A 25287-nucleotide genomic window follows, 5' to 3' on the forward strand; every position below is an offset into this window, starting at 1 on the left:
TGGGGACGGGAGAGGGGGTTGAAAATTAAAAAGGTATGGGGGCAGGGATGAGGTTAAAAAATTTGACCGGAGATGGGGATGGGGAATGAGATCCCCGCCCCACCCCTCCCCATTGCCATCCCTAGATGGGACTTGTGGGACGTTGGACAATGTGAATTATGAAGTCATAATTAGTACATTATATAAAATCTGGATATGAACTAGGGCATTGTTGTTTAAAACACCAAATATTATTATTTTCCCAACTTCTATTTTTTTTTTTGTTTTTAGTCATACATTCCAAATGTTGGTCAGAGATCTAAGTAGCAGCATGCTAATCCATTATCCTAAATTCAGCAACTTTTCATTTTCAATTCACTAAACCTTTTGAAGAAAAGAAAATTCTTTTTGGTTTTTTTAATCCTTTGAATAGCTTACATGAATCATACTCATCTCCTTCTGTACAATAACTGCCAAAACACACTCCAAATTTCCTGGCTTCACAAACCCAACTATCAAATTACTATGAAATGTCATCTTATTTGTAAAAAGTAGAATCAAACCCGCCCATAAAATCAAACCCACCCATCAAACCTTATAAAAAGATGCCAAATTGCAACAAAGTTGCAATTTTTTCAATCCTCCTTTGTTATGCTGAAAAGATACCAAATTGCAATCCTACAATTGTCACTGAAACCCTGCAAAAATGATACTACAAAGTTACCATTTTCTCTATAAATTCCAACAAGAACATTGGCCCCACATCCTAAAAAGCATTTAAAAAAAAAAAAAAAACTATGTATGCTTAATGCTTCAACATTCATTTGATTAATGCAAAAGCAGGTGCACCACTGGTCACATTTTGATTCTAAATTGAATCAAAAGAGTTTGCACAGTTGCATACACAATTTTGGATCTTTTTCTAACAAAAACACCAAGATAAAAAATAAAATTAGAAAAACCACCTCTTGAGAATGTGAGTATCAGTGAATGAATACAAGTGGGTGATGAGAAAGTTGGTGAGAGGCTCATTGGGATTGAAGAGCCGTTGATGAGAGACTTGAAGGACGAGGAATTTTTAGAGGGTCAATTGAGAGAGAAGAGGGTAAAAAAAGAAAAAAAAAAAAAAAAATACAAATAAATTAATGTACGGCAAATTATTGGATATTGCTAGAGTAGCTGTAAGCCGAAAGAATAACTGAATAACTAAAACAGTACGGATTTGCTTAATTTGTAACTTTGGAAATAATTTTCAAGAATTCAGAAAATAAAAAATAATTTTTAGAAAATAAAAAAAAATAATTCTATAAAAATAGTTTTTTTTATAACTGAATTTTTAGAAAACAGTTTTCAAAAAATTAAACCAAGCAGAGTTTTTTTTGTACAATTTTTTATTTTTAGTTTTTTAAGAACAAAAAATTATTCTTAAAGTTACAAACCAAACAAGATTGTACATTTTCTATTTAAAATTTGTATGTCTTTTATGGCTTAACTTTTACTTCCGTAATGACTTGGCCTTTGCAATGAAAAAAAAAAATGTTTTTCCAAATGTAAATTGTTTCTATGGTATAGGGTTAGGCTTTTCGGGTCGGGTCGGAAGTTGATGGATCGAGGAACCAGTATTGGGCTAGAAATTTCAGGTTGAGAAAAGAAAAGACGTGACTTTGTGAGTAACAGAAACAGCTTTTCCACACTCTCTCGAGATCTCTCTCTACCACAAGTCAAAAGTTTTAATTTTGATATATATATATATATATATATATGTTGTATATTTCTCTTCCGAGAAATCAGGGTTCGAATTCAATCGATCGATTCGAGATTTTCAATTGAAGGAAGAGTATTGAGCCCGGCATGGAAGTGAGTGGTGAAGATCACAAGGAGGTCTCTTCGAAGATCGTAGTGGAAGAATGGAGCGGTACATCGTCGGCGAAGCTCTCAAGGACTGCCACTATCACTTCCTCTTCTTCTTCGATCTCTGTCCAAAGATCCGGTGGCCGATTCCAACACGTTTCCAGGCGGATTCTTGAAGCATTCGTGCCTGAGGCAAGATTTTCTCTCTCTCTCTCTATATATACGTTCACAAATTCATACGATTTGAGCTTGTGCTTTTATTTCTTTTACTTCGTTTATGAGTTTATTGCTTCAAAGACATGAAATTGGAAGCTAGTCTACGGTTAAATGACTTAGAAATCGAATATTTAGGATTGAATAAGAAATCGAACATTTGTAGAATTTGTTCAGTAAAAAGAAGTATTGTAATTTAAAATAAGAAATCAATTCAGAAACTGAATGAATGTAACTGGGTTATTTTTCAAAAACAATAATGCTTTAAGTATGAAACTGGGATGTGTGTGTAAATTAAACAATACTGCAAGTGGTATCTCTTGAATAACAAAAAGAGAGAGAATGGTGACAGAGCATAAAAGAAAGAACTTTATTTAACTGGAAACAGTAATATCATCAAATATGCTTTCAATTTTTTGTTCTTAATTTCTTATTGTAATATTTTGAAGATGAGTTTGTTCGATTTTGTGTAAATGCAGGGGTTTCCTAGCAGTGTAACTCCAGATTATGTCTCTTTTCAAATGTGGGACTTATTGCAGGTTAAGATTTGGGACACTGTATATAAAGATGCAATTAAATCTGAATTAGTTTTACTTAAAGATTGATTGGTTCAATTTTCTCTAGGGCCTATCGACTTACATTCGGACAATGCTTTCTACCCAAGTAAGGTTTTATTGTTCATATTGGTGTTTTTTAAACCTTGCTAAATAATCATCATCGTCATCATCCTTGCCTTTATCCCAGAAACCTTGCTAAATGGTTGTTTGAAAATTGTTCGGTACTTGAATCATTTTCAGGCTCTCCTAAGTGCCATTGGTGTTGGTGAGAAATCAGCCACCATCCTTGGGGCTACATTTCAGGTAAAGTTTTTACATATCACAAACTCTTAGTTTTATTACTTCTTATGTAATTTCATTCTTGATTGTTATGTTAACAACAGTTTCTGAATGTTGAAATGGTTAAAGTGGTTTCTAAGGGATTTAACTGGAATGCTTGGAGGTATCTTGTTCACATTTTACCAGGTCTGCAGTTCTCAACCTTTTCATCTGGTGTTGTTAAATTAATTAGGGGCCACTAGCATGCATATGTGTTTTCCTTTTTACGCACCACTTTCCTCCATGTTTGTCTACTTCTCATATGAGAGAGTTGTGCCATGGGATTTAACTGCTCTTCTCCTTTTCTCCCACGGGAAGTTTAATGATTCATGCACCTCATTCCAGCTCTCTCCTTTTTACGTATTTACCCTTTCACGAGTAGTGCACACCATCCTTCCATTTGAAGATTTACTTTCTCATCTTATTTCTTATCTTTATGTAAGAAATTGTGCAAGTTTTTGTGTGAATTCCAACAAAAGTGGGAAGTGCCATATCCTTTCTGTAGTAGTGTGCACCATGTACCTGATGAATGAGTAAACTCAAGGTCTACTTTCATCTGCGAGATAAAACTAGGCTTTCTGGAAGTAAGCATAATTAGGTCATTCATTGATAACTTCATATGGGGTGATTTAATTTTACTCAGCCTTTAGGGAGTGGGGGGTGGGTGGGTTGAATTTTTTTTTGCTTTGTACGTTATTTAATAATTTGAATTTATTAGATCATGTCAAGACAATAACGCTTCTAATTCCTTCTTCAGGGTTCAAACTTGGATAACAATGCCAAAATGTGGCGTTTGGTTGCAGATCTCATGAATGATCTTGGTACATCCCTTATTATATTCATGCATTCGAACCTTGGAAACTTTTTTGGAGAAACCCCTCCTTGGTATCTCTTTCTTGCTTTCTAATACATGCATACACATACACCAACCAGAACATGATTTTGGTGTAAAAAAACATGTACTGCCTTTAGTTTTGGTTACATATTCTGTATACATTAAACTTGTTGTCTCTCTCTCTCTCTCTCTCTCTCTCTCAACACACGTTTGATGGGGACATAAATGTGACATCTTTATTTTTTTGGTTATCTGTTCTATTGGAAATACTGTCTACTTCAAATATCTGCTGACATTGAATGTCACTTTATAGAGTTTCTAATTCAATATACCAAATTTTAAAGTAGTGCATTGGTGTAAGAAAGGGTTATTGTATGGAAATCATGTGCATGTATGAAGTTCTCATAATTTTTTTCACTTCTTGAGTTCATGTAATATCAAATGCTTGAAGCTTCATCTCTTATTTATACCAGCACATATTACTGTTCCAAATTGAACATTAACTTCAGCATGTCTAGTAAGAGATGTAAATGCTTGTGGATACTTCATCTGGTGTAGATATAGTGCTTAAGTAAAGTTCTGTAGTATACTGTTTAATTTCTCCTTGGGATGCTCAAATATTGAGAAGTAGATTGCAACTGGCCGTTGCTTTATAAATAAATGATCCTTATCATGTGATAATTAATTAAATGGCACACAAAATATCTTGCACTTTCATTGATAGTTCAAATGCACTTCTATCCTTTTATTTATTTCATTTTATTTTATTTTTGGGGTACACATTAGTCTCACACATCCTTTATAACTTTCCCACAATGCTCTGTTTAGTGCTGAGGAAGTGTTGAGAAAGAAATTAAAGTATTGTTTTAGTTTTATCCTTCTTAGCGTATGCAATCTGAGATTGGAACATCCTCTCAAGTAAGCCTACACAGATTTTTGGCTTGTTTAAATTGATTTTACATTTTCCTGACTACAAAACGCCACAAAATGTGAGAATTAAATTGAAAAATATTTTGTTCTCCTCAGTTCCTTAGCAACCAAGTGAAAAGTATTTTTTTTTTTCACCATGTTGAGGAGAGACACCTCCATTATTTTGTGTTGTTACATGATGAAAGTGCGTCAGATCCTTATTACTGCCTGTTTGTTAATATGGAGCACTACAGCTCCTAACAACAGGAATGGGGATTATTTATGTCGAAAAGGGAAAAAAGAGAACAATGTGTTCTAAATGATTGAAGTCATGGTGCTATATACCAACTTATAATAGGACTGGCAGTTCAATATTTAGTATAATATTCCACTCACTTGAAGACTAGTTTCATTTAGATTTCGTTGCCATATAGCTGGTGTAATTTGATTATATCTTTCATAATATTTGCCTTGAGATGACATGAAAGGTTTGGTTGCAGGAATGTTGATGGACCTTCTTTCTCCTTTATTTCCTTCAGCATTTGTGTTCATTGTTTGCTTAGGGAGCTTATCAAGATCATTCAGTAAGTTTCTATAAGCCCCATACTTAATACAATTTGTAAATCAGTGCTCATCAGCTGAGTATTGTTAATCATATTAGGGTTCTGTTGCCCGAGTGTTTTTGTTGAGTTATGTTGGATCTGTCTGTAGGCTATATGTAACAAGGTCACTTAAAAGTGGTCTATGGAATTGAAATTATTTTAGTTTATTAACATGTACTCACTCTTCTTTTTTATTTATTAATTTTTTTTTTTATAACCTATAATATGTGAATTATGTAATAATTGGCCTTGAATTAGGAAGCAACTGCAAGGTTTTTATATAATGAACTCTTTATGAGTTTTATTTCAACTTTTGGCTGTGCACAATATATTGGATAAATGTGCCAATGCGCATACTTGAACTAAAGGTAGCCTCTAGGTAAGGTGTAATGGCACAATAAAAACAAGTTGGTTGAGATACCCATAAGAATATCACAGACAACACCTATTCGAAGACTAAATACATCCAACATAACAACCCCATAACCAAGTCTATGGACTAGACACAATAAACCTTAGAACAGAACCCATAGAATTTGTCATGTGTACCAATACCATCAGGCTTCCATTACACATTAATTTCCCATTTTTGATAGAAATTCTGGGGTAGCTCGAGTCTCTTGGTCCTTGTGCCTGAAATTGTTGTCAAGTATTTGCCAATCTTACCAGCCATATATGATAAATTAAAGTTTTAAGTAACTGCCGCTCTTCAAAATGTTCTCAGAAAGGTTGCATCTTTACACAGTCAATTCACTACCTAATCGGAAGAGTAAATTACCATCCCACATATTTTAGAACTCTAAACCATAAAGCCTTTGCAAAAATCAGTTTGTTATGAAACTCAACTGTTCTTCAATAGAAAGCGATAGACTCTCCAGAGATAATATATTTAGTGAAGAGCCATTCCTTAAGTTGAGAGGCGATTTTAATAGCCAACTAAACCAATAATGAATGTCTGGAAAATTTTTACTGCCCACAACAAATGTGCCTGAGTAGCAATTGGAAAAGGATCCTTTGATAAATACAAGTAATTCAAACTTAAAGTCTGCCAACAGAAAAGGGGATCCAATGGATTTGAATTAGCAGCTGTGAAAACCTCTGGTCATGATGAAGATACTGGTAACTTTTGCTTAGGATCCTTACCCTATTGCAAAAATGCAAGGCAAGAGGTCCAAAATGATGCCAATTACCAAGCCATAAGCAAGTACCTGTTTTATGTTTTAAGCTCTTAATTATTTGTTACTTATCAATATATATATATATATGTGTGTGTGTGTGACCTTCCTCCATTACCATGAACACTTGCTAAGATTTAACAAAATAATAAAAAAATAAAATAAAAAATCTGTCCTTTATCCAGTTCTGATAAACCCGATCCACCCATACAAAGTACTTTTTAGTTGAAACAAACTAGATGTGCCTGTCATGGAAGCTTCATTTTGAGCCACAATTTAGTGCAACGCCAACTCACTTTCATCAAATGTATTGCATTTATAGTCTCAAGCACTTCAATTTCAGATCCAATTCATTTTGTAAGATGAAATAAATTGCTTCAAAATGCTTTAATACTTAACAAAACAGATTTGATTCAACTGTAACCTACCAGCAAAGAAAGAGACCTACTCATCCGTTACTAAATTTTAGTCATAGCAAGATCAACCAAGCTTCTGCAGTGTTGTTCTGAAAGCTGGGTTGTGATAAAAGAGACTCCAAGCTATCTAAAAAGAAGTTTACCCTCCTTAAACCCCAAGAGTGCCTAGAATCTCATTTCTAATAGCCACATACGCCAGCAAAGCATACAAGTTTCTCATCAGTGTTAGTTCGCAACCCAGTTATAGATAATTTTTCAATCATATTCTGATCATTAGACACTGAATCTACAACGACATGACAAAAAATCAGTGAAACAGAGGAGGGTAATTTTGTGCTGCACGTCTGGAATTAAATTGAAAGCATTCTGGCCAATTCAAGCTCTAAATATGCTTGTAAGGATATTTATTACCATAACAAACAAATAGGAAGAAATCGTAATTGCAAAGACATCTTGTCCCTTTAAATTCATGATTTGTCTCTCCATTCATCATGATAGAGAACTTTCCGGAAAAAATACAACAATTATCCATTCTAGGACTCAAGAAATGGAACTTCCATAATTAACACCTAAAGATATAATCCCACTTCATAGTGTTTACGTTTAAAAAGATTTATTTTACTTGCACACACACACCCTGCTTATTGTGGTGCTCACAAACTATTTTTGGACATTATTAGCAATAGCTCGTCTTGTTGACAATGTCAAATTTTGCAAATTCTTTGTAGGTGAAATCACCAAATAATGCAAGTTTGCAGCTAGGAATGAGCTTCAGTCTTCAACTTCACATCCTGATTCTTCTATACCACTTCAATTCATATTTTTTTTTTTTGATAAGTTCTATACCACTTCAATTCATAAAAACAGTTTATAAAATATCAGTACAGTAATAGAGCCTTAATCAGCATATTTTCTTTAATCTGTTGTTGGGATTGATTATTGTTTAAAGCCCATTGTTGCCTGCAGTGTTCTTAACTACAAAATATCTCATTGCTTCCATTTAGAAGTTTACTATAGCTAATATATCCAGAGTCTTCAAACCAAGATATGTCACCAATCTATAGCGAACCCCATCTCTTTCTCTCCCCCATCTGAATGAATTCCAGTTTCCATTCTGGTGGACTATGTATGGGTTGCATACTGGTCTATAACTTGGAAGAAGATTTTTATTTGTTATGCTTATTAATATTATTGATGATTTTTTTTTTTTTTTTTGTTTTCCATAGCATTTAAATTTGAAAGCAGCTCATATAATGAATAGCTAATTTCTTAGGATTTGAGCATGAGATCATTTCAAATTTTTACCAGCATTATCGGTGAGGAGTGTGCTTTAGAATGCTATTGAGACAAAAGTGAATGTATCTATAATCAGTTTTTACATGGTGACCAAAGGTCCGTTTTTGTTGAGTTCCATTTTTAATCATCTTTTTTTATATTATGTTTCTTCTTAGCTGGTGTTGCAAGTGGAGCAACTAGAGCTGCTCTGACACAGCATTTTGCCCTTCAGAATAATGCAGCAGATATATCTGCAAAGGTACTAACACTCACATTTCAACAGTTGAACAAGAATTGCACGATCAACACTAAATATTACTTATACTAATTGGCATTGTATACCTTACTTTAGGAAGGAAGCCAAGAGACACTTGCAACAATTACAGGGATGGCATTAGGAATGCTTCTTGCACGTATTACAATGGGACACTCCATAGCTATATGGCTTTCTTTTTTGTCTCTCACCATGTTCCATATGTATGGTTAGTTCTGCTGCTTGGATTTTTTACTGGAATCTCTTACCGGAATATTATGACATAACACATTGCAGGAGCCATCTGGCATTCAAATTTGTAAGCGATGCGGGTTTTAAATAAAACTTTCACCTGTGTCTTACAATAACTTTTCTGTGCAATACTGCTTTTGGATATGTGTAGCAAATTACAAAGCTGTTCGGTGCCTTTCGTTGTCTACATTAAACTCTGAAAGAAGCTCAATTCTTCTGCTGCATTTTATGGAAACAGGCCAAGGTGAGGCAGAGCTTCTACCAGTCTTTTACTGCGGTTGAGTCAGTTGACTGATATTTCTTTACCCTAGACTCTGTAATTAAGGTCCTTTATCACACTGTTTTGAGAAAGCAGCATACCATGGGAATTATGTGGGCCAAACAATGTAAAGTTATACCACTACATATTTTAATTAAATTGAAATATCAATTGGTTTTATACACTCACTCCAATATGTCTTTATAGATAGAAGCTGTTTTTTCTTGAAAATTGAATCAAACATCTTGTGTTTGGAAGTATTATATACTCGATTTCTAGTATAATGATGAAAAATTATGCTAATTAGTAAAATCAATTACTGTATTGCATGATTATGGGATTGGCTTGTCACTTCAGGAGCAGAATGTGTACATACATATGTATATTTTATACACATATTTTTGTTTTATTGTTATGACATGTGATGTTAAAAATATCTTTTGGCTTGGCTGCCAGTTCTCTCCCCAGACCAGGTCTCTGTTATGGAGCATGTTTTACCATTATGGACCACTCCATGGAGCTCAAAGAATGTAAAGTTTTTGCATGCACGAATACGCCTAGGTGTGAGGGTTTCCTCACTGAACCTCCTGGAAATGTGAGTCTTCAATTCACTCAGTTTTATTGATTTGAATTTAGCCATCAAGGCATCCTTAGGTGTTCAAGTACTTTTGCCCAGTTTAAAAATCTTACCTTCAAGTGTATGCTTTTAGCATGCACTTGTCCGGTTCTGGGAGTCATCTTGGAACTATTGGGTTGAAATATTGCATTCTCATGCATCTTTAGAGTCAAATACATTGGCTCAACAGTAGAGCTGATAATTTTTTTTTAATTTAAAAAACAGCTACTGAGCCAACTCCCTCAGTGACTGCATTCAACAAACATATCAAACTGCATCTAAATTAACTATTCAAGTGGTTTTTCTGTTCTTGGGAAACAGGGTGGGCCTCTTGCGTTCTGCCAGATCTCATAACAAGAAAGGTTCAGTTTTTTATCTATTAAATTCATGAATATTCAACATAAAACTTCTGGCTTATTTTAGTTATCCTTTTATGATCTTCTAGAGAAGTACCTGCTACTCGAGCAAAAGGGCATCATCAGCGTTGTTATCCATAAAGATTCAGCAGCTGCAGATGTCTTGCAGGCATTCATGCATGCTCTTGTTATGGCAAATCTTGTTGGTAAAGTCAATTCTGCCCATTCGGAGAGCCAATTGTGGATGGATAAACACTATGAAGGCTTTGTTTTGAAGGTATTATTCTATTAATGTCCTCTATCTTCCGGTGCTTTGTATAGCTGGCATCTTTACATAATATCCTATTTAAATGAAAATATACAATGAGCTTAGCAAAAACAGCCTAAAGAAATAATGGACCTAAATCCTGCATTTGAGAGTACTCACTTGAATTTGTGCTTGTGAGTTGTGAATAAGGTATAAGTCCAACCAACCATTTGTCCCATGGCCAATCACAGGGCATTACTTTTCATGGTATGCGTCTGCAAGCTGTGGTTGTCGTGGATGAACTAACAGTGAACTTTGTATCTTTTCTTTCTTACTCAAACTGTATGTTTTTAAAATGTTTTATTATGCATTGATTGGCAGCTCCAGTCATCTGGGTGGAAAGCGGAACGCCTTTTGTCAACCTCAATCACTTGGAGGGCAAATTGGATGAGTAAATCAATGGATGAAAAGAATGACTAGAAAGTTTGCAGTATTCTTGAAATTTAGCTTTTACTTCTGGGAGTTCAGAGAATGAATCTAACAGCTATCTATCTGAAGAAGAAAGTGTGACAGGATTATGACAGGGAAACAGTAACGAGTAATATTGATGATTGCAAAGCAATTCGGGTAAGAGTGTGGGTGCTTGTTGGGACAAGAATCTTCCCATTCTCAATCAGAACTTTTTCTATCGTCACGGGTCTCTCCTTACCTTTTGTTGCTATTAGAATGCTCAACATCATATTAATACACTACTAATCTTACACGTCAATGTCACGAACTCGGAAGATGTTTGAATTATCCTTACTTAATTGTCCAAATGAGTTTATCAAGTTCCTGCTGTGTCCAGGTTAATGTGGGTGCTCCAGTGTATTTGTCAACCACTTGGTCCTGAAACTGCATTTGGGAGCTAAAGCAACTTGATTAACTTTTGGGTATGTTCACTTTCATGTAATTTATAAGGTGGTAGTAGCAGAAAATTTGTTTCCTCTCTCGATGATTTCTGGTTGTAGACAAATATGCGTTGTCCGTAGGCCTTTGGGGCTTCATAGGGAGAAAATTTTATGTTTTTCATTGCTTTAAGGAAAGCTTTAATGGATTGTTTCTTGTGTGTTATTTATTTATTTGTTCTATAAAGCATGCTTTGCTTTGTATTAGACGCAAAAAGAAGAGAAAACTAAAGCGTTTACACAAAATTTGAAGGTGAAAAATTTATGCTCAGTGGTGGTGTGCAATATGTAATCTTTAAACAGCGGAGCTGCATCAATATTCAATACAGACTATATGCACACAGAATATGTATAGTTTATATATATATATATATATATATATATATATATATATATATAGTATGTGCCATCTACGGTATTAATTATTAATTATACGGCGTCGGTGATTTGGAGCTACAATATTGAAATTATGAATGATAATGATATATTGAGGTTTATTAAAAAGGACAAGCAAAATAAGCCAGCGCTTCCGTTAGGGCTATTCATTTGTTTTTGTAGACAGTCAATGATTGTTGGGTCCCAGAGTCCAAGCATTGTAATATAAATATTATGTGTAAAGCAATCAAGATATATATATATATTCCTTTGCAGTGTTTGTTTGCTGAGAATAAATGAAGGAAAATAATACTTCCTATTATATAGAAAGTTCCAAAAATTTCTGGCAAATTTGGTTAGGTTTTATGAGTTATATGACCAATTCAATCACAGTGCTCTTGCCACAGACACCTTCAAGCAGTCATAAAAATTGTGATTACCTTGTACACAGAAACTTGCTTCATGAAACATATGCATGCAACTTCAACTTCGAAGACATTAAGTATGACACGAACTGGGATCCTCTCCGGTGCTTTGGCAATGACCGGAGTGAACCCACAAAGCACCGGAGTGATCCCAGTTGTGGGTTCCACCTATTGCTCCGTTGATGGTGTACAAGAGACGATTCAAATTCATATGGATAATGTTCATTCAAATTCATACACGGGTATCTAACAATTTCCCCTAAAATGAAAAATGTTGGTCATGGTGTCTGGTTTATACGGGCAAATCATACCAATCAATTAGGCAAATGGCACTTCACATTCATTTAAATTCATGTAGGAAAAATATAAGTGGTAATAACACAAACAAATTATACAGTACAATTAATCAAGCGCAATAACAGCTCTTCTGTTAGTGTTTTTGTTTTTTTTTGTCAACCACTCAATCTGTTAGTTGCTGATGCATTAGTTTATGAATATGACCCAAAAGTAAATAAATCAATTTATGTGGTTGTTATAAAATCAATGAGCTTTTTTTAGTACAAGCTTCATCTGGTGGTGGGAAGCAAAAGGTTAAAAAAAGGGGGCATTCCGAGAATTGAACTCGGGACCTCTCGCACCCTAAGCGAGAATCATGCCACTAGACCAAATGCCCTTTTGCTCTTTAGATGTTAAAAGTTAAATTTTTATTAGTTTGTTTGGTAAAGTTTTCTCAAAAATTAAAATTAGAAACTGTTACTCTTATACTTTAAGCGCGTTGAACACACTCCATTACATCATTATCTTATAAGAATACAATTCTTATTTATTTAGGAAGATTTGAAACTTTACCACTTAAACCTAGACCCGTCAATGGAGCAGATCTTGATCCGAATTCGATCCAATTAGTTAGATATGAATTGAATAAAAAATTCGATAATCCGATTACGATCCGAATTCGATAATTCGTTAGCTTAACAAACTGAATATAGATTATGCTGATCTGATCCGTTAATAATCCGATTCGATCCAATTAAAATTATTTATATAAATAATTAGTTATTAATAATTTTACACACACACACACACACACATATATATCAATACTTCTATTAATCCAAAATTTAAAAAAAAAAAAAAAAAAAATCATAATATTATATATATAATAATGTGGTGTTCTCATTCACATGCTAATAAATCTTTTAATATACAACTAATAATATCATATTCTTTATTCATTAACAAAGAGTAAATAATTTACAATATATTATATATCAATGTTATATATATTAGTTATATATTACTAAATTTATATATATTAATTATTTATCATTATATTCATTTGGTTGCATAGTTATATTATGTATCATTCTGTATATTAGCAATTATCTGCTTCATCTAACTTTATAATTATATATGTTAGTAAATATGATTTTAATCCGAGTCCGAACTAAATAAGATATGGATCGGGACATTCAGTCCGAGAACCCTTTAATGATCCGAATCCGATAATTCGTTTGCTTAACAAATATGATATGTATTTGATCGATCCGATCCAAATCCGATCGGTTCACAGGCCTAAATAAATTTATGAAAAGAAAACTTAAGTCCTTATGGAAGAAAAACAATTGCATTTAAAAAGTGCTAAACATTTTGATCGCATAACTTTAAAAAGTTAAAAATTAAAGAAGAATTCATAAAATCGACTCATTCATATAGAGTTTGAGACAAAAATAAGGGTGCCAACATGCTAAGAATTCCATTTAACAGACCAATGATCCAACAAAGATATTATCAAAATTTGGTACCCGTCCACTGTATCATGTCATTCAAAGTTATGAATGGCTAGCATAGATAGGCAGTTGTTGGTTCAGAAGTCATAGTCCTTGAAGAGTTTAGACACCATACCTAAAATGTCAAAATACAATGCTCTCATTATTTAATGTACAAGCAAATATATTAGACCCCTGCATCATGCATTAAATATGGAACACCAATTTAATATATAAGACAGTTTTCTTTACACTTGTTGCATCGTACAAAGGGTATATTTGAATGGTTCATATAGTACATATGTCCCCGCATATATTACACACGTCGTATATGAACCCTAAGATGTACCTATGCAAAGAGTATATTTAAATCGTTCATATAATACATATGTTCACGCATATATTACACACGCCGTGTGTATACACAAATTTTGAAAGTCCGCAATAGAAACAAAATATGGAGCAAATAGAATGTTATTAATTTATGAATGTGGAGTACAGTCCTTTGTAATATCTTTTACAAAAAAAGAATGGTCCTCTAATTCGATCTCCTTGTTTTTGGTTGGTTGGATCCAAGGGCTGCACGAGCTTGTTCTTGAATCACTGTGGAATTGGATGAAGAACGGCACGTTATTGGATGTGTTGTTGGATGTGCTTGATGTTCTTCGCTTTTGGATTTCGATTCTGAATTTGTGTCTGAATTCTGAGTCTCTGGAATTCTGAGTCTCTGAACTTTTGTGTTTGAATTTGTAGACTTCTGAATTCTGAATCCTCTCCCTTTTTCTTCCTCCAAGCCTCTATTTATAGGCTTCTTGGATTAATAGGATAATGACACGTGTCATCTCCAGATAAGGGAAAAAAAACTATAATTGGGCCGGGCCGGATATATTATGATAATTATCCTTAAAAATAATTATTTCAAATATATTTTATTAGGGATAATTATTCTTTTTATTTGACCATCTAGACTCTAGACTGGGCTTAATTAAATAATTTAAGTGGACCATACTTAGGCCAATTAAATAACTTAATTAAACATTGGGTCCATATTTAATGGGTTCATTTGTCCAAATTAAAGTTCACTAAAATTTTAGTGTCTACGCTTAACAGGACTTGTCTCCTTTTTCAAGTGGGACTTGAAGTATCCAACTTTTTTTATTTATTTATTTATTTTTTTTTTTTTTTGGATTTTTACTTTCCAATTTATACAAATCCCTTGCCTATATATACCACCCAAGTCATAGGGTTTGACATCAATTTCAATCAGTTCTGAAGAACTTGTAAGATTGCGGCCTCTGAAGATTGTATTGGATTGCGGCATCTGCTTGAACACATATGTATGAATGCTTTTTTTTTTTTTTTTTTTTTTTTTTTTTTTTTTTTTTTTTTTCATGCCTGTTGTTGTTGGAGGGAACAAATTTTTTTTTTCCTCCTCCACGTTGCCTGTTGTTGTTAGAGGAATCAATTTTTTTTTTTTTTTTTCTCCTCCTCCACGTTGCCTGTTGTTGGAGGAATCAATTTTTTTTTTTTTTTTTTTTTTTCCTCCTCCACGTTTCCTGGAGGATTGAGATTTGCAAATTTTTTTTTTTTTTTTCTCCTCCACGTTTCCTGGAAGATTGAGATTTGCAATTTTTTTTTTTTTTTTTTTTTTTTTTTCTCCTCCTCCTCCACGTTGCCTGTTGTTGGAGGAATCAATTTTTTTTTTTTTTTTTTTTAACTTTCCTTTTCTTTTCTTCCCTTTTTTTTTTTTTTTTTTTTTTGTTTTTTTGAAGGACTTGAGAAGGTATAGCAAATTGGTTTTGTCAGCTATAACAGAAATTGAAATCCTCTTTCTAAACAACATCGATCGAGCTTTGGTATCCATCATGGTGGTGTTCAAGTGTTTCGCAAAGCAGAAACTGACTATCTTAGAGAGCGAGAATAGTCAACGAGTCCAAGGAACGACATTAAGTGTATATGACTCACTTTTTGGTCGCAATGCTATTCAAGTGCCTGATTCTAACAATAAACATTGTTCATCTCATTGGACATGCACGGCCACATGCGAACTCACCGACTTTGGTCCTGATCAGATTAATGAAGAATCTATTGTCTCTAAAGCCTTGATACTAAATTCTTCACTTCATGAGAGAGTTGTTGAAGAAAACCAGTTTTCACTATTGGGTCTTACTGTTCAGGCGAAGGAAATATCATGGAGTATTCCCTATAAACTTCCTGCTGAATTGCTATACACCGAACTATATTGGGAGTGGTTAGAAGATGTCTTGGCGCGTTTCCATGACTTTCTATCAAAACAACAACTATATGGTACTTTATTCGCCTCCCTATTTTCCTATGATCATCATGAAGATGTATTCAAAGCATTCCTTGAATGTTGGTGCCCAGTCACTAATACACTTCATTGTTCTATTGGCGAGCTATCAATTTCTCTTCGAGATCTATATATGCTAGGTGGTCTCCCTCAGCAAGGAACTATTTATGATGAAGTTATTCCTTGTGCAGATGAACTATCAAGAGCTGGCAACAACAAAAATTCTATCCCTTTGAGTTGTCAACACCTATTTTTGGCCTTCCACAGACTTTCCAAGAAGTATAAAGGAGATCAGAATGTGAAGATATCTGACTGGATTAATTTCTGGTTTAAAAGTGCATCAAGACATGCCAAACCTTCAAAGAAATCAACAAAAAATAAAGTTCACCGCCCTATGAGGACTCAAAATCCGTCTGGTGTGATCCCTCCTGTCCGGTCGATGTCCACCAAAGAGAAAGAAGTATTTATCAACCTTGGTGTAGATGAAACATCGAGAGACACCACTTATCTGGCGGCTTTTTTAGCCTGTTAGCTCTGCAAATTTGCCTTACCTGTACACCCTGGCAACATAATTCGTCCTGGGACTTTCAAGGTCGCAAGCATGTTAGCAGATGGCTGCAACATTTGTCTTTCCATCCCGGTTCTGGCCAGTATTTACAGAGGCTTGAACGAGATTGTTTCCTCACTAGATCCTGGAAGCTACTCTGCGATATTTCCTATTCACTATGTATTCGGATGGTTGAGTGAATATTTCAGAACTAATTTCACCATTCCTAATACCAACTATTGGCCTAGAATGACATTATATGCAGGCGAAGGAGGAGCAAGATACTTTGACCATTTTGAAGCCCACAATTTATTCAGATCATGTAAAGGAATAAACTAAACTCGAATGGCTAAAAGATCTTCAACAGAGCGACTTATTGTAGATAATGGCGAGATGAAAAAGGCTGATTTTGACACCCTAATCAATCTTCGATCATGTTATTTGACATTGCGCCAAAATGACCGTCTTATCATTTAGCCGTATAGTCCACACAGATTTAGCCGACAATTTGGGTACCATCAAGATATTCCTGGAAAATTAAAAAATGACTTTCGTACTTGCACCTTAGAGGAATTTTTAAAGCATTGGGACTCATCCGTTCATTATTCTTCTGGTTGTGATGCGTTGCTTCCTTCAACCTTCAGCCACCAAAAATCCTCAGTTACCAGAGCATATGCCAAATGGTGGTCCAGCATATATATTGATCCATTTACACAGAAAGAAACTACCTCAAAGCAATCTAAACGCACGATTTCCCCACCAGAGAAACCAACTAAAATCAGAAAGGTTTTAATTAAGGGGCTGAAGTCAAATCTCCCATCTAAGCCAGTGCCAAAGTTAACTATCAAATCTCATAATGATTGTGACGTTGTTGGAGGATCTAGTAGCCATCACCAAACAGTAGAAGATGTCCCACCACTAATCAATAACCGTCGCCGTCGTCAGTTGTTAATGGAGTTAGAGGAGGATGTGAAAGCTTATGATGAGGATCGTAACTGGAAGCATGTCACCGACAAAGTGAGACTTGACTCAGTACAGGAATGTGTTGCCACTTCTCTTGATCACTTTTTTACTGGGGTACCTAGTAGTTCACAACCTATACAGGTAACTGGTATTTAAATTGAACTTTCCTATATATATATAATTTTTTTTTTTTTTTTTTTTTTTTTTTGTGGTACTGCAAATTACCATTATTTATTATTATTATTTTTTGTAATAGATAAAAGATAGCAAGGGATTTCTTGGGGAAGATGTCGTCATTGTTGCTAATCCAACATGTAGTGAAGAATCTATTTATGGACCGTCTGCCTTAGAGTTGGCCACTGCGATAGGAAAAGGTACAGAGATTTCACTACAAAGAAGCAGAGTTAATCAACACTCGGATGTTTTGGGGGTTGCTGAAGTGACTAGTCAAGCTATGGAGGCGGTTGAAAATATTGGTAAAGATAATGTAGTTATCCCTTCTTTGATTTTAAGAGAACAGGGTCCACCCTTGCATCGTGTTGCCTCTTCTGAAATGTCAATTTTCAATGCGGAAGAGATCGTTCTTGATGTTCATCGTCGTGCTGCTTTATTCTTTATTGATTTCATAAAGAATATCATACGCGATACTCCTACCGATAAAATACCGTCTCGAGCACCTAAACTTCAAACACTTTCTGAAGGACTCGCAAAACTCCCTGGAGACCATTCAGCTTTGAAGAAGCGAATTGACTCATATACCAATAATGCGGCCAATTATATTGCTACATCTTCTTCATATGCCTGTATGATGACTTCAGACTCTCAATCCCAACGATTGGCCAGTATTGATGCGCAGCTCACCAACGCTAGGTCTATAAAAGATGATGGTGCTAAGCGCATAGAATCACTTCAATCTAGTTTGAGTGAAGCTGAATTTAAAGAAGCTAGATTAGTGAAAGAATTGCAAGAAGCCAGGGAAGAGACTCAAGGGCTTAAAGTCCTCATATCGACAATGGAAGCACAATTATCTCAGAAGAAAGAAGCCATCACCAAACTTTGGGAAGATCAAAAATCAATAGAAGAAGCTAACGTCATCTCGAATCGCTATCTTGAAGTAGTGAAACAATTGGAAGAGATATTATGGTAAGAACATGACGAAATTATCGCTATGGAATTTTAGTATTGATCATCGTTTTTTCCAAAAACAAAGTTGTAACTTTGAATTTTAGCAATAAAACAAATGATTTATTATCTCCATTTTATTTACAAAGATGTTATCATTATTTATTTGTTTCACCGTTCACAGTTTATACTCTTGCGGGCCAGGAGTTTATAAAGAATTTTTTTTTTTTTTTTTTTTTTTTTGGGCCGTACACAGTTTTAGCTCATGCAGGCCAGGAGCATAGTGCAGTTTAAGCTCGTATGATCAGGAGCATTGCCTTCATGGGTAGTCGCGCTTCAGGAATTTTCCATTAATGGGCCCTACTCTTACCCTATCTTCATCAATAATGAGATATGCGCCGTTAGTATAAACTTTGCGAACAACATACGGTCCATCCCATTTGGATACAAATTTATTTCCCTTACGATTTATGACAATCGGTCTACGAACAGCTAATACTAAGTCTCGAACTTGAAATGACCGAGGTCGAACTCTCTTATTGAATGCTTTAGAAAGTCGAGCTTGATAACACTCTAACTGTTGTTGAGCTTCTAATCTCTTTCCATCCAATGCTTCCAGTTCTTGAAGACGTAAGATGGCATTTTCTTCACTTGTAAGACCTTCTTGTATGGCTATCCTTAATGATGGGATTTGTTGTTCCAATGGAAGAATTGCTTCTACGCCATAAACCAGAGAATATGGAGTTGCTTGAGTAGGTGTCCGATGCGTAGTGCGGTATGCCCATAATGCTTCTTCCATTAGCTCATGCCAATCTCGCTTTGTTTGGTTGACTACTTTCTTCAATAGCTCACATAGAGTCTTATTGAATGCTTCTGCGAGACCATTTGCAGGGGCATTGTACATGGAGGATTTACGTTGTTTGAATCCAAATTTCTCACAAAGGTTAGTTACCCAACTGTTTTTAAAATTCGTCCCGTTATCAGTGATGATGTATCGAGGGACACCATATCGATAAATAATGTTGGACTTGATGAAGTCAACCACTGTTTCCTTTTTCACATGTTTATAGGGTGCAGCTTCCGCCCATTTTGAAAAATAATCAGTTGCAGCCAAGATATACAAGTGGCCTTTTGAAGACTTTTCTAAAGGACCAACTACATCTAATCCCCATGCATCGAACGGCCATGATGTCACAATAGGGTGTAATGGTTCCGGTGGTTGGTGTATGAAGTTGGCATAGAATTGACAGGCTTGACACCTTTTTGCATACTCCAAGCAATCTTTGACCATGGTGGGCCAATAATAACCCATTCTTTTGACGCGAAAGTGCAGCTTTGGACCAGATTGATGAGCTCCACAAATCCCGGAATGTGCCTCCTTCATTGCATGCGTTGCTTCATCATTTCCAAGGCAGCGAAGGAAAAGGCCCTCATAGGAACGCCTATACAATGTATCGTTGTAATAGATGAAACGAGGTGCTTGCCTTCGTATTTCAGTCTTATGGCGTAGGTTCTCGGGAAGCTTTCCATGTTCCAGATAATCAATGATAGGGATTCTCCAGTCTTCTTCCTCTTGTGTCCAACAAGAAACTACATTACTTTCTTCAAATTTATCCTCCAAGACTTGTGGTAAGACCCATCTTTGACATACAGGAACATCAACCAGGTCTTCATCAGTTAACGCCAATGTTGTAGCCAAATTTGCCAAAGCATCAGCTATCCGATTTTCTTTTCTTGGAATGTGCTCTAGTATGACGCTATCAAACCGTTCCAACAAATGAGAGGCGTAACGATGGTACGGTACTAGATCATCTTTCTTAACCTCATATTCTTTAAGAAGTTGGTTGATCACCAACTTAGAGTCTCCATATATTTCGAGGTCCGTGATGTTCATCTCATTCGCCATTTGAAGGCCGATAATCAAGGCTTGATACTCAGCTACATTATTTGAGCAGTTTTCAGCAAGTGCAAAAGAGTATGGAATGACATGTCTCTTTGGAGAAACAAAAACTACACCTGCTCCAGCCCCATCTGATCGTGCTGCCCCATCGAAAAACATCATCCATAAAGGGAGGATGTCCACAAGGAAGACTTCTTCATCAGGAAAATCTTCAGAAATTTCCCAATCGGCTGGAATAGGATGGTCAGCTAAGAAATCAGCTAAGACTTGTCCTTTTACTGCTTTTCGTGGCACATAAATAATTTCAAATTCGTTGAACAAAATTGACCACCTCGCCAATCGTCCGGAAAGGACCGGCTTAGACATGACATATTTGAGAGGATCTGCCCTTGCAACAAGATGTATCGTATGAGCCAAGAAATAATGCCTCAATTTCTTAGAAGCGAAGACAAGTGCGAGGCATGTTTTTTCAATTAGAGGATAATTTCGCTCTGTCGGGGTGAGTCTGCGACTTAAATAATACAATGCCTTCTCTTTATGTTCTTCATTATTCTGAGCAAGTAGGGCACCCAGCGATTCTTCTTGCGCAGCAATGTAAAGTATGAGTGGCTTTCCAGGTACCGGTGCTCCCAATACCGGAGAATTGAGAAGGTACTTTTTGATGCTATCAAAAGCCTTTTGGCATGATTGGTCCCAATTAAATGGAACATCTTTTTTTAGGAGTCGGTTAAAAGGCTGACAACGACCCGCTAAATTTGAGATGAACCGACGAATGAATGCAAGTTGACCTTGTAAACTTCTAAGTTCACGTAAATTTTTTGGTGGCGGCATCTTTTGAATGGCCTCAATTTTATTAGGATCAATCTCAATACCATGATGACGTACGACGTATCCCAGGAATTTCCCTGAAATCACACCAAATGCACATTTAAGGGGATTCATCTTAAGTTGATATTTTCGAAGGCGATTAAAGACAGTACGTAAATCCTGTAAATGATTTCTTCGTTCTTTTGTCTTAACCACCAAGTCATCAACATAACATTCAACGATCTTGTGGAGTATGTCATCGAAGATCCTTTGCATAGCGCGCTGGTATGTTGCTCCCGCATTTTTTAGTCCAAATGGCATAACTTTGTAACAATATATGCCTTTAGGAGTGCGAAAGGCAGTTAACTCCTCGTCCCTCAGAGTCATTCTTATCTGATTGTACCCAGAGTAACAATCCATAAAAGAGAGAGCTTCATGTCCAGTGGTTGCATCTACAGTGAGCTCAGGGATGGGAAGAGGAAAATCATCTTTTGGGCATGCTTCATTTAAATCACGAAAGTCCACACAGATTCGAATCTGTCCATTTTTCTTCTTCACTGGAACAATGCTCGAAATCCATGTTGGATATTTGACCTCACGGACAAACCCTACTTCAATTAATTTGTTGAGTTCTTCCTCTATCCTTGGAACTAGCTCTGGACGGAAGAAACGTTGAGATTGCTTAATCGGACGTGTCCCACGTTTGACAGCGAGATTGTGCACTGCAATTTTAGGATCAAGACCGGGCATCTCTTTGTATGTCCAAGCAAAGACATCCTTGTACTCAGACAATAATTGAAAGTACTCATTTTCTTCTGAGGGGTTTAGGAATGCACTAACAAAAACTGGTTTGGGTTGATCGTCAGTTCCTAAGTTGATTTCTTTGAGTTGATCAACAGTAGCCTGCCCCTCGTCTTCTAGTGTTGGTGGAGCTTTCTCGATATCATCTGGTTGTTCATAGTCAGGTTCCTCTTCAACAGTGATATGGTATGAAGTAACACAAGACGATTCGCCAGTGCCTTCTATTCTATCCACTTCTGCTGATTGATTAGTAAATACAATGGTTCGCCTTCGAGCTTTCAATGTAACATCATTGGTGACATCTATCTCTGTCTTACGTTTCATTCGCGAAGGCACTAGGCTCTGAACCTCACTATTATTCACCATGTCGATGTTAGCTTCTTTTGACTTCACAATCTTGCTGTTTTTTAGTGGTGTATCATGGATAGTACCAATTCGAGAAAATACTGACTTTCGAGATTGAGGTTGTGCAGATTTTCTTCCTTGGTCATGAAAGCTCATTCTGTTAAAAACAGAGGTACGAGGCAAATTGCTGATATGAGAACTTGAAACATTTGATTCTCGGCTTGACAACCTATTGAATACAGATGTTCGATCGCTTGGAGCTCTTATACGGTCAAAGACTGATTTTTGATGCCCAGTCTGCTGATCTTGTTCATCCTCAACTTCTTCAAACCCAATGTATGAGGTGCTTGACTTCTTATCCCTCTTTGTGATTTGAATTCGAAGTGGCTCAGAAGCTACGAAACCGAGACCAGACTTAGGTGAAATGATTTTATGCCCTTGATCTTTCAACCTCTTCTGTGTCTCATTGAGGCCGTGCACCTTCTCACCGGTGACCTCAGCATTCAGTTTTCCAAGGCTTGCAGGATTTGTAAAATCATACCCCGACTTAGCCAAGAGTTGGTATGCTTTAGGATCGAATCCTTCGTCAGTTCTTTGTTTTGGAAGTGGTAAATGATCAACCATAGATTGAGAAGGCCGCACGAACCCTTTTAACAGAGACTTGGAAGGCGAAGACTTCTGAATCTTAGGGAGAGGAAGAGTTAACTCTCCTTTGAGCTTTTGCATATCTTCTTTTTCTTTGGTTTGTGACATCTTTAATTTAAATTCCTTAGTTTCAATTATCTCGATAATAGGTGCCTGCCCTTCTTGTCGCTGAGATTTTGGAACATACTTTAAAATAGGTTTCGTCCGATGTGCTTTTATCGAGACCCCTCGCGTTTTAGCTACCTTTACAATGTCTGTCACCGAAACGTCTAGTGGATCACTTAATGCTTCTTTTGCTTTTGTAGATTGAATCTCTTGTGTAGACGGAAGGCTTGGGATGGGCACTTCCGAAGGTGTATCATGATCGATATAGAACTTGGCATCGGCAAAATGAGATTCTGCTTCTGTAAATGGCTTATGATCAGCCACAACCGTTTGTACGCCATTTTTGTAGAATTTGAAGCACTGATGAAGAGTCGATGGAATGACGCCATTACTATGTATCCAAGGCCTTCCCAACAACAAATTGTAGGACGTCTTTGCATCAATCACATGGAATAAGGTTTCTGCTTGGAGCTCGCCAATAGTTAGCTTTGCCCGAATCATGCCGATAGCTCTCTGTCCTCCTTGGTTAAAACCTTGAATAATAAGACGGCTACGCGATAACTCGTCAATTGTGATGCCAAGATTTTTCATCGTAAATTTTGGCATTAGATTCACCGCCGAGCCACCATCAACAAGAATACGAGTAACTCTTCGTTCTTTTATGTAACCGGAGACGAAGAGAGGACAATTGTGCGGCTTCGAACCCAACTGAAGATCCTCGTCCGTGAAAACAATTGGTGCACAACATGACTCAAACGTACCTCTGACCATTTCATCATCATCAGATTTTTCAATGATGGCTGTATTATGGTTCTCTACAGTCTGGACTTCATCTTGATCCTCGTTCTTCTCATCATTAAGGCTTGTTTTCTTAGTTGAAACCATGTAAGTTGTTTCAACTTCGTCATTTAGGTATCCTTTTGGAAAGAACTCTTGCAAAGTAATAGGCTTCTGACTCTTTTTGCTTATAGAGGTGTGTTTAGTTACTGTGTCTTCTTGATCCATTTTCTGTTATGGCCAGACTGTTTATGGTGATATTGGGGTTTCTTCTTCCTTTGCCCTCTGTCAGAATAATTAGTCTGAAAAATATCAGCTTGTTGCTTCCGTGGTCTCTTTCTTGTCACCAGAGTCCATCCTTCTTCATCATCCTGAGGAAAAACCCTTCCAAATGTTGAAATGTCCCGTACACTCCCTTGGCCAATATAGATTAGGATTGGTTCCAATGAACCAAACTGGATAGTTGTGCAAGATACCTCCGAAGTTAAAAGTTGAGAACGAGTACTCCCCACGACAGAGGTTGTCAAAGTAGCAGTTGTATGATTTGAAGTTACAACTTCGTCTGTATCCAACAAGATTTTTCCTTGTTTTGCCAGATTCATCACCACCTCCTTGAAGATAAAACACTTCTCAATTGGATGACTGATAATGCGATGATATTTGCAGTATTTTGGATCGTTGATACGTCCCATCTCTGGAGGACGTTTGCATTCAGGGAGTTCTATAACTTTACTTTCAAGTAAACATTCCAAGATGCCAGGAACATCGGAATGGGGGAAGGGGTATTCTTTCTTCTCTAACTCCTTTAGCGTAGGACGCTGTCTCTCCCTCTCTTGAAACTGGCGAGGCTTTTTATCATCCTTCTTGTCATCTTTAACAGATATCTTAATTGGGGTGGTTGAGATAGCCATTGAATCTTTAGCCACATTTTTTGATGACTTGTCGCCCTTCTTCCAGTCCTTCTTATCTTTGCGTGGTTCTATAGTCATGGGACTTTTGCCGTCATGGTATTTCATACTGATCTCCATGTCATGGGCACGCGTAGCCAATTCTTCAAATGTGCGAGGTTTTATGCCTTGCAGAATGTAGAGCAGGCCCCAATGCATTCCCTGCATACACATCTCCACAGCAGATACTTCTGACAAACGGTCCTTGCAGTCAAGACTGAAGGCTCTCCACCGATTAATGTAGTCGATTACAGGCTCATCCTTCCATTGCTTCGTGTTAGTCAACTCTATCATACTAACAGTACGACGAGTGCTATAGAACCTGTTCAAGAATTCTCGTTCCATCTTGTCCCAACTATCAATTGATTCTGACTTTAAGTCAGTGTAC

At 36.3% G+C, this 25287-nt stretch overlaps 1 protein-coding gene and 1 non-coding gene across 3 annotated transcripts; one reads left to right on the plus strand and one right to left on the minus strand.

Annotated features, from left to right (window-relative positions):
- The first annotated feature begins 1625 nt into the window (after positions 1-1625).
- On the plus strand, positions 1626-11226 carry LOC132302769 (protein root UVB sensitive 3). 2 transcript variants are annotated; one of them, XR_009480918.1, is made up of 15 exons: positions 1626-2022; positions 2523-2582; positions 2668-2706; positions 2841-2903; positions 3009-3065; positions 3676-3739; positions 5163-5246; positions 8307-8389; positions 8483-8612; positions 8787-8879; positions 9351-9489; positions 9832-9872; positions 9956-10143; positions 10495-10740; positions 10961-11226. XR_009480918.1 is itself a non-coding variant. In XM_059799706.1 (14 exons), exons 1-14 carry the CDS (start codon positions 1831-1833, stop codon positions 10591-10593), a joined length of 1332 nt encoding a protein of 443 aa, XP_059655689.1. In that variant the 5' UTR covers positions 1626-1830; the 3' UTR covers positions 10594-11226. The 2 variants fall into 2 exon arrangements, 1 of the variants encoding a protein (XP_059655689.1); XM_059799706.1 differs by having other exon boundaries at positions 10495-11226.
- Positions 11227-12461: 1235 nt separating this feature from the next.
- Positions 12462-12533, minus strand: TRNAP-AGG (transfer RNA proline (anticodon AGG)). Its single transcript has one exon. It is a non-coding gene; the product is annotated as a tRNA-Pro (tRNA).
- Between the last annotated feature and the right edge of the window lie 12754 nt (positions 12534-25287).

The sequence above is a fragment of the Cornus florida genome, unplaced genomic scaffold (assembly GCF_030987335.1).
Source record: "Cornus florida cultivar Cherokee Brave unplaced genomic scaffold, ASM3098733v1 CherokeeBrave_3.0.0_Hap2_Chr04, whole genome shotgun sequence".
In the NCBI taxonomy this organism is placed as follows: Eukaryota; Viridiplantae; Streptophyta; class Magnoliopsida; order Cornales; family Cornaceae; genus Cornus; species Cornus florida.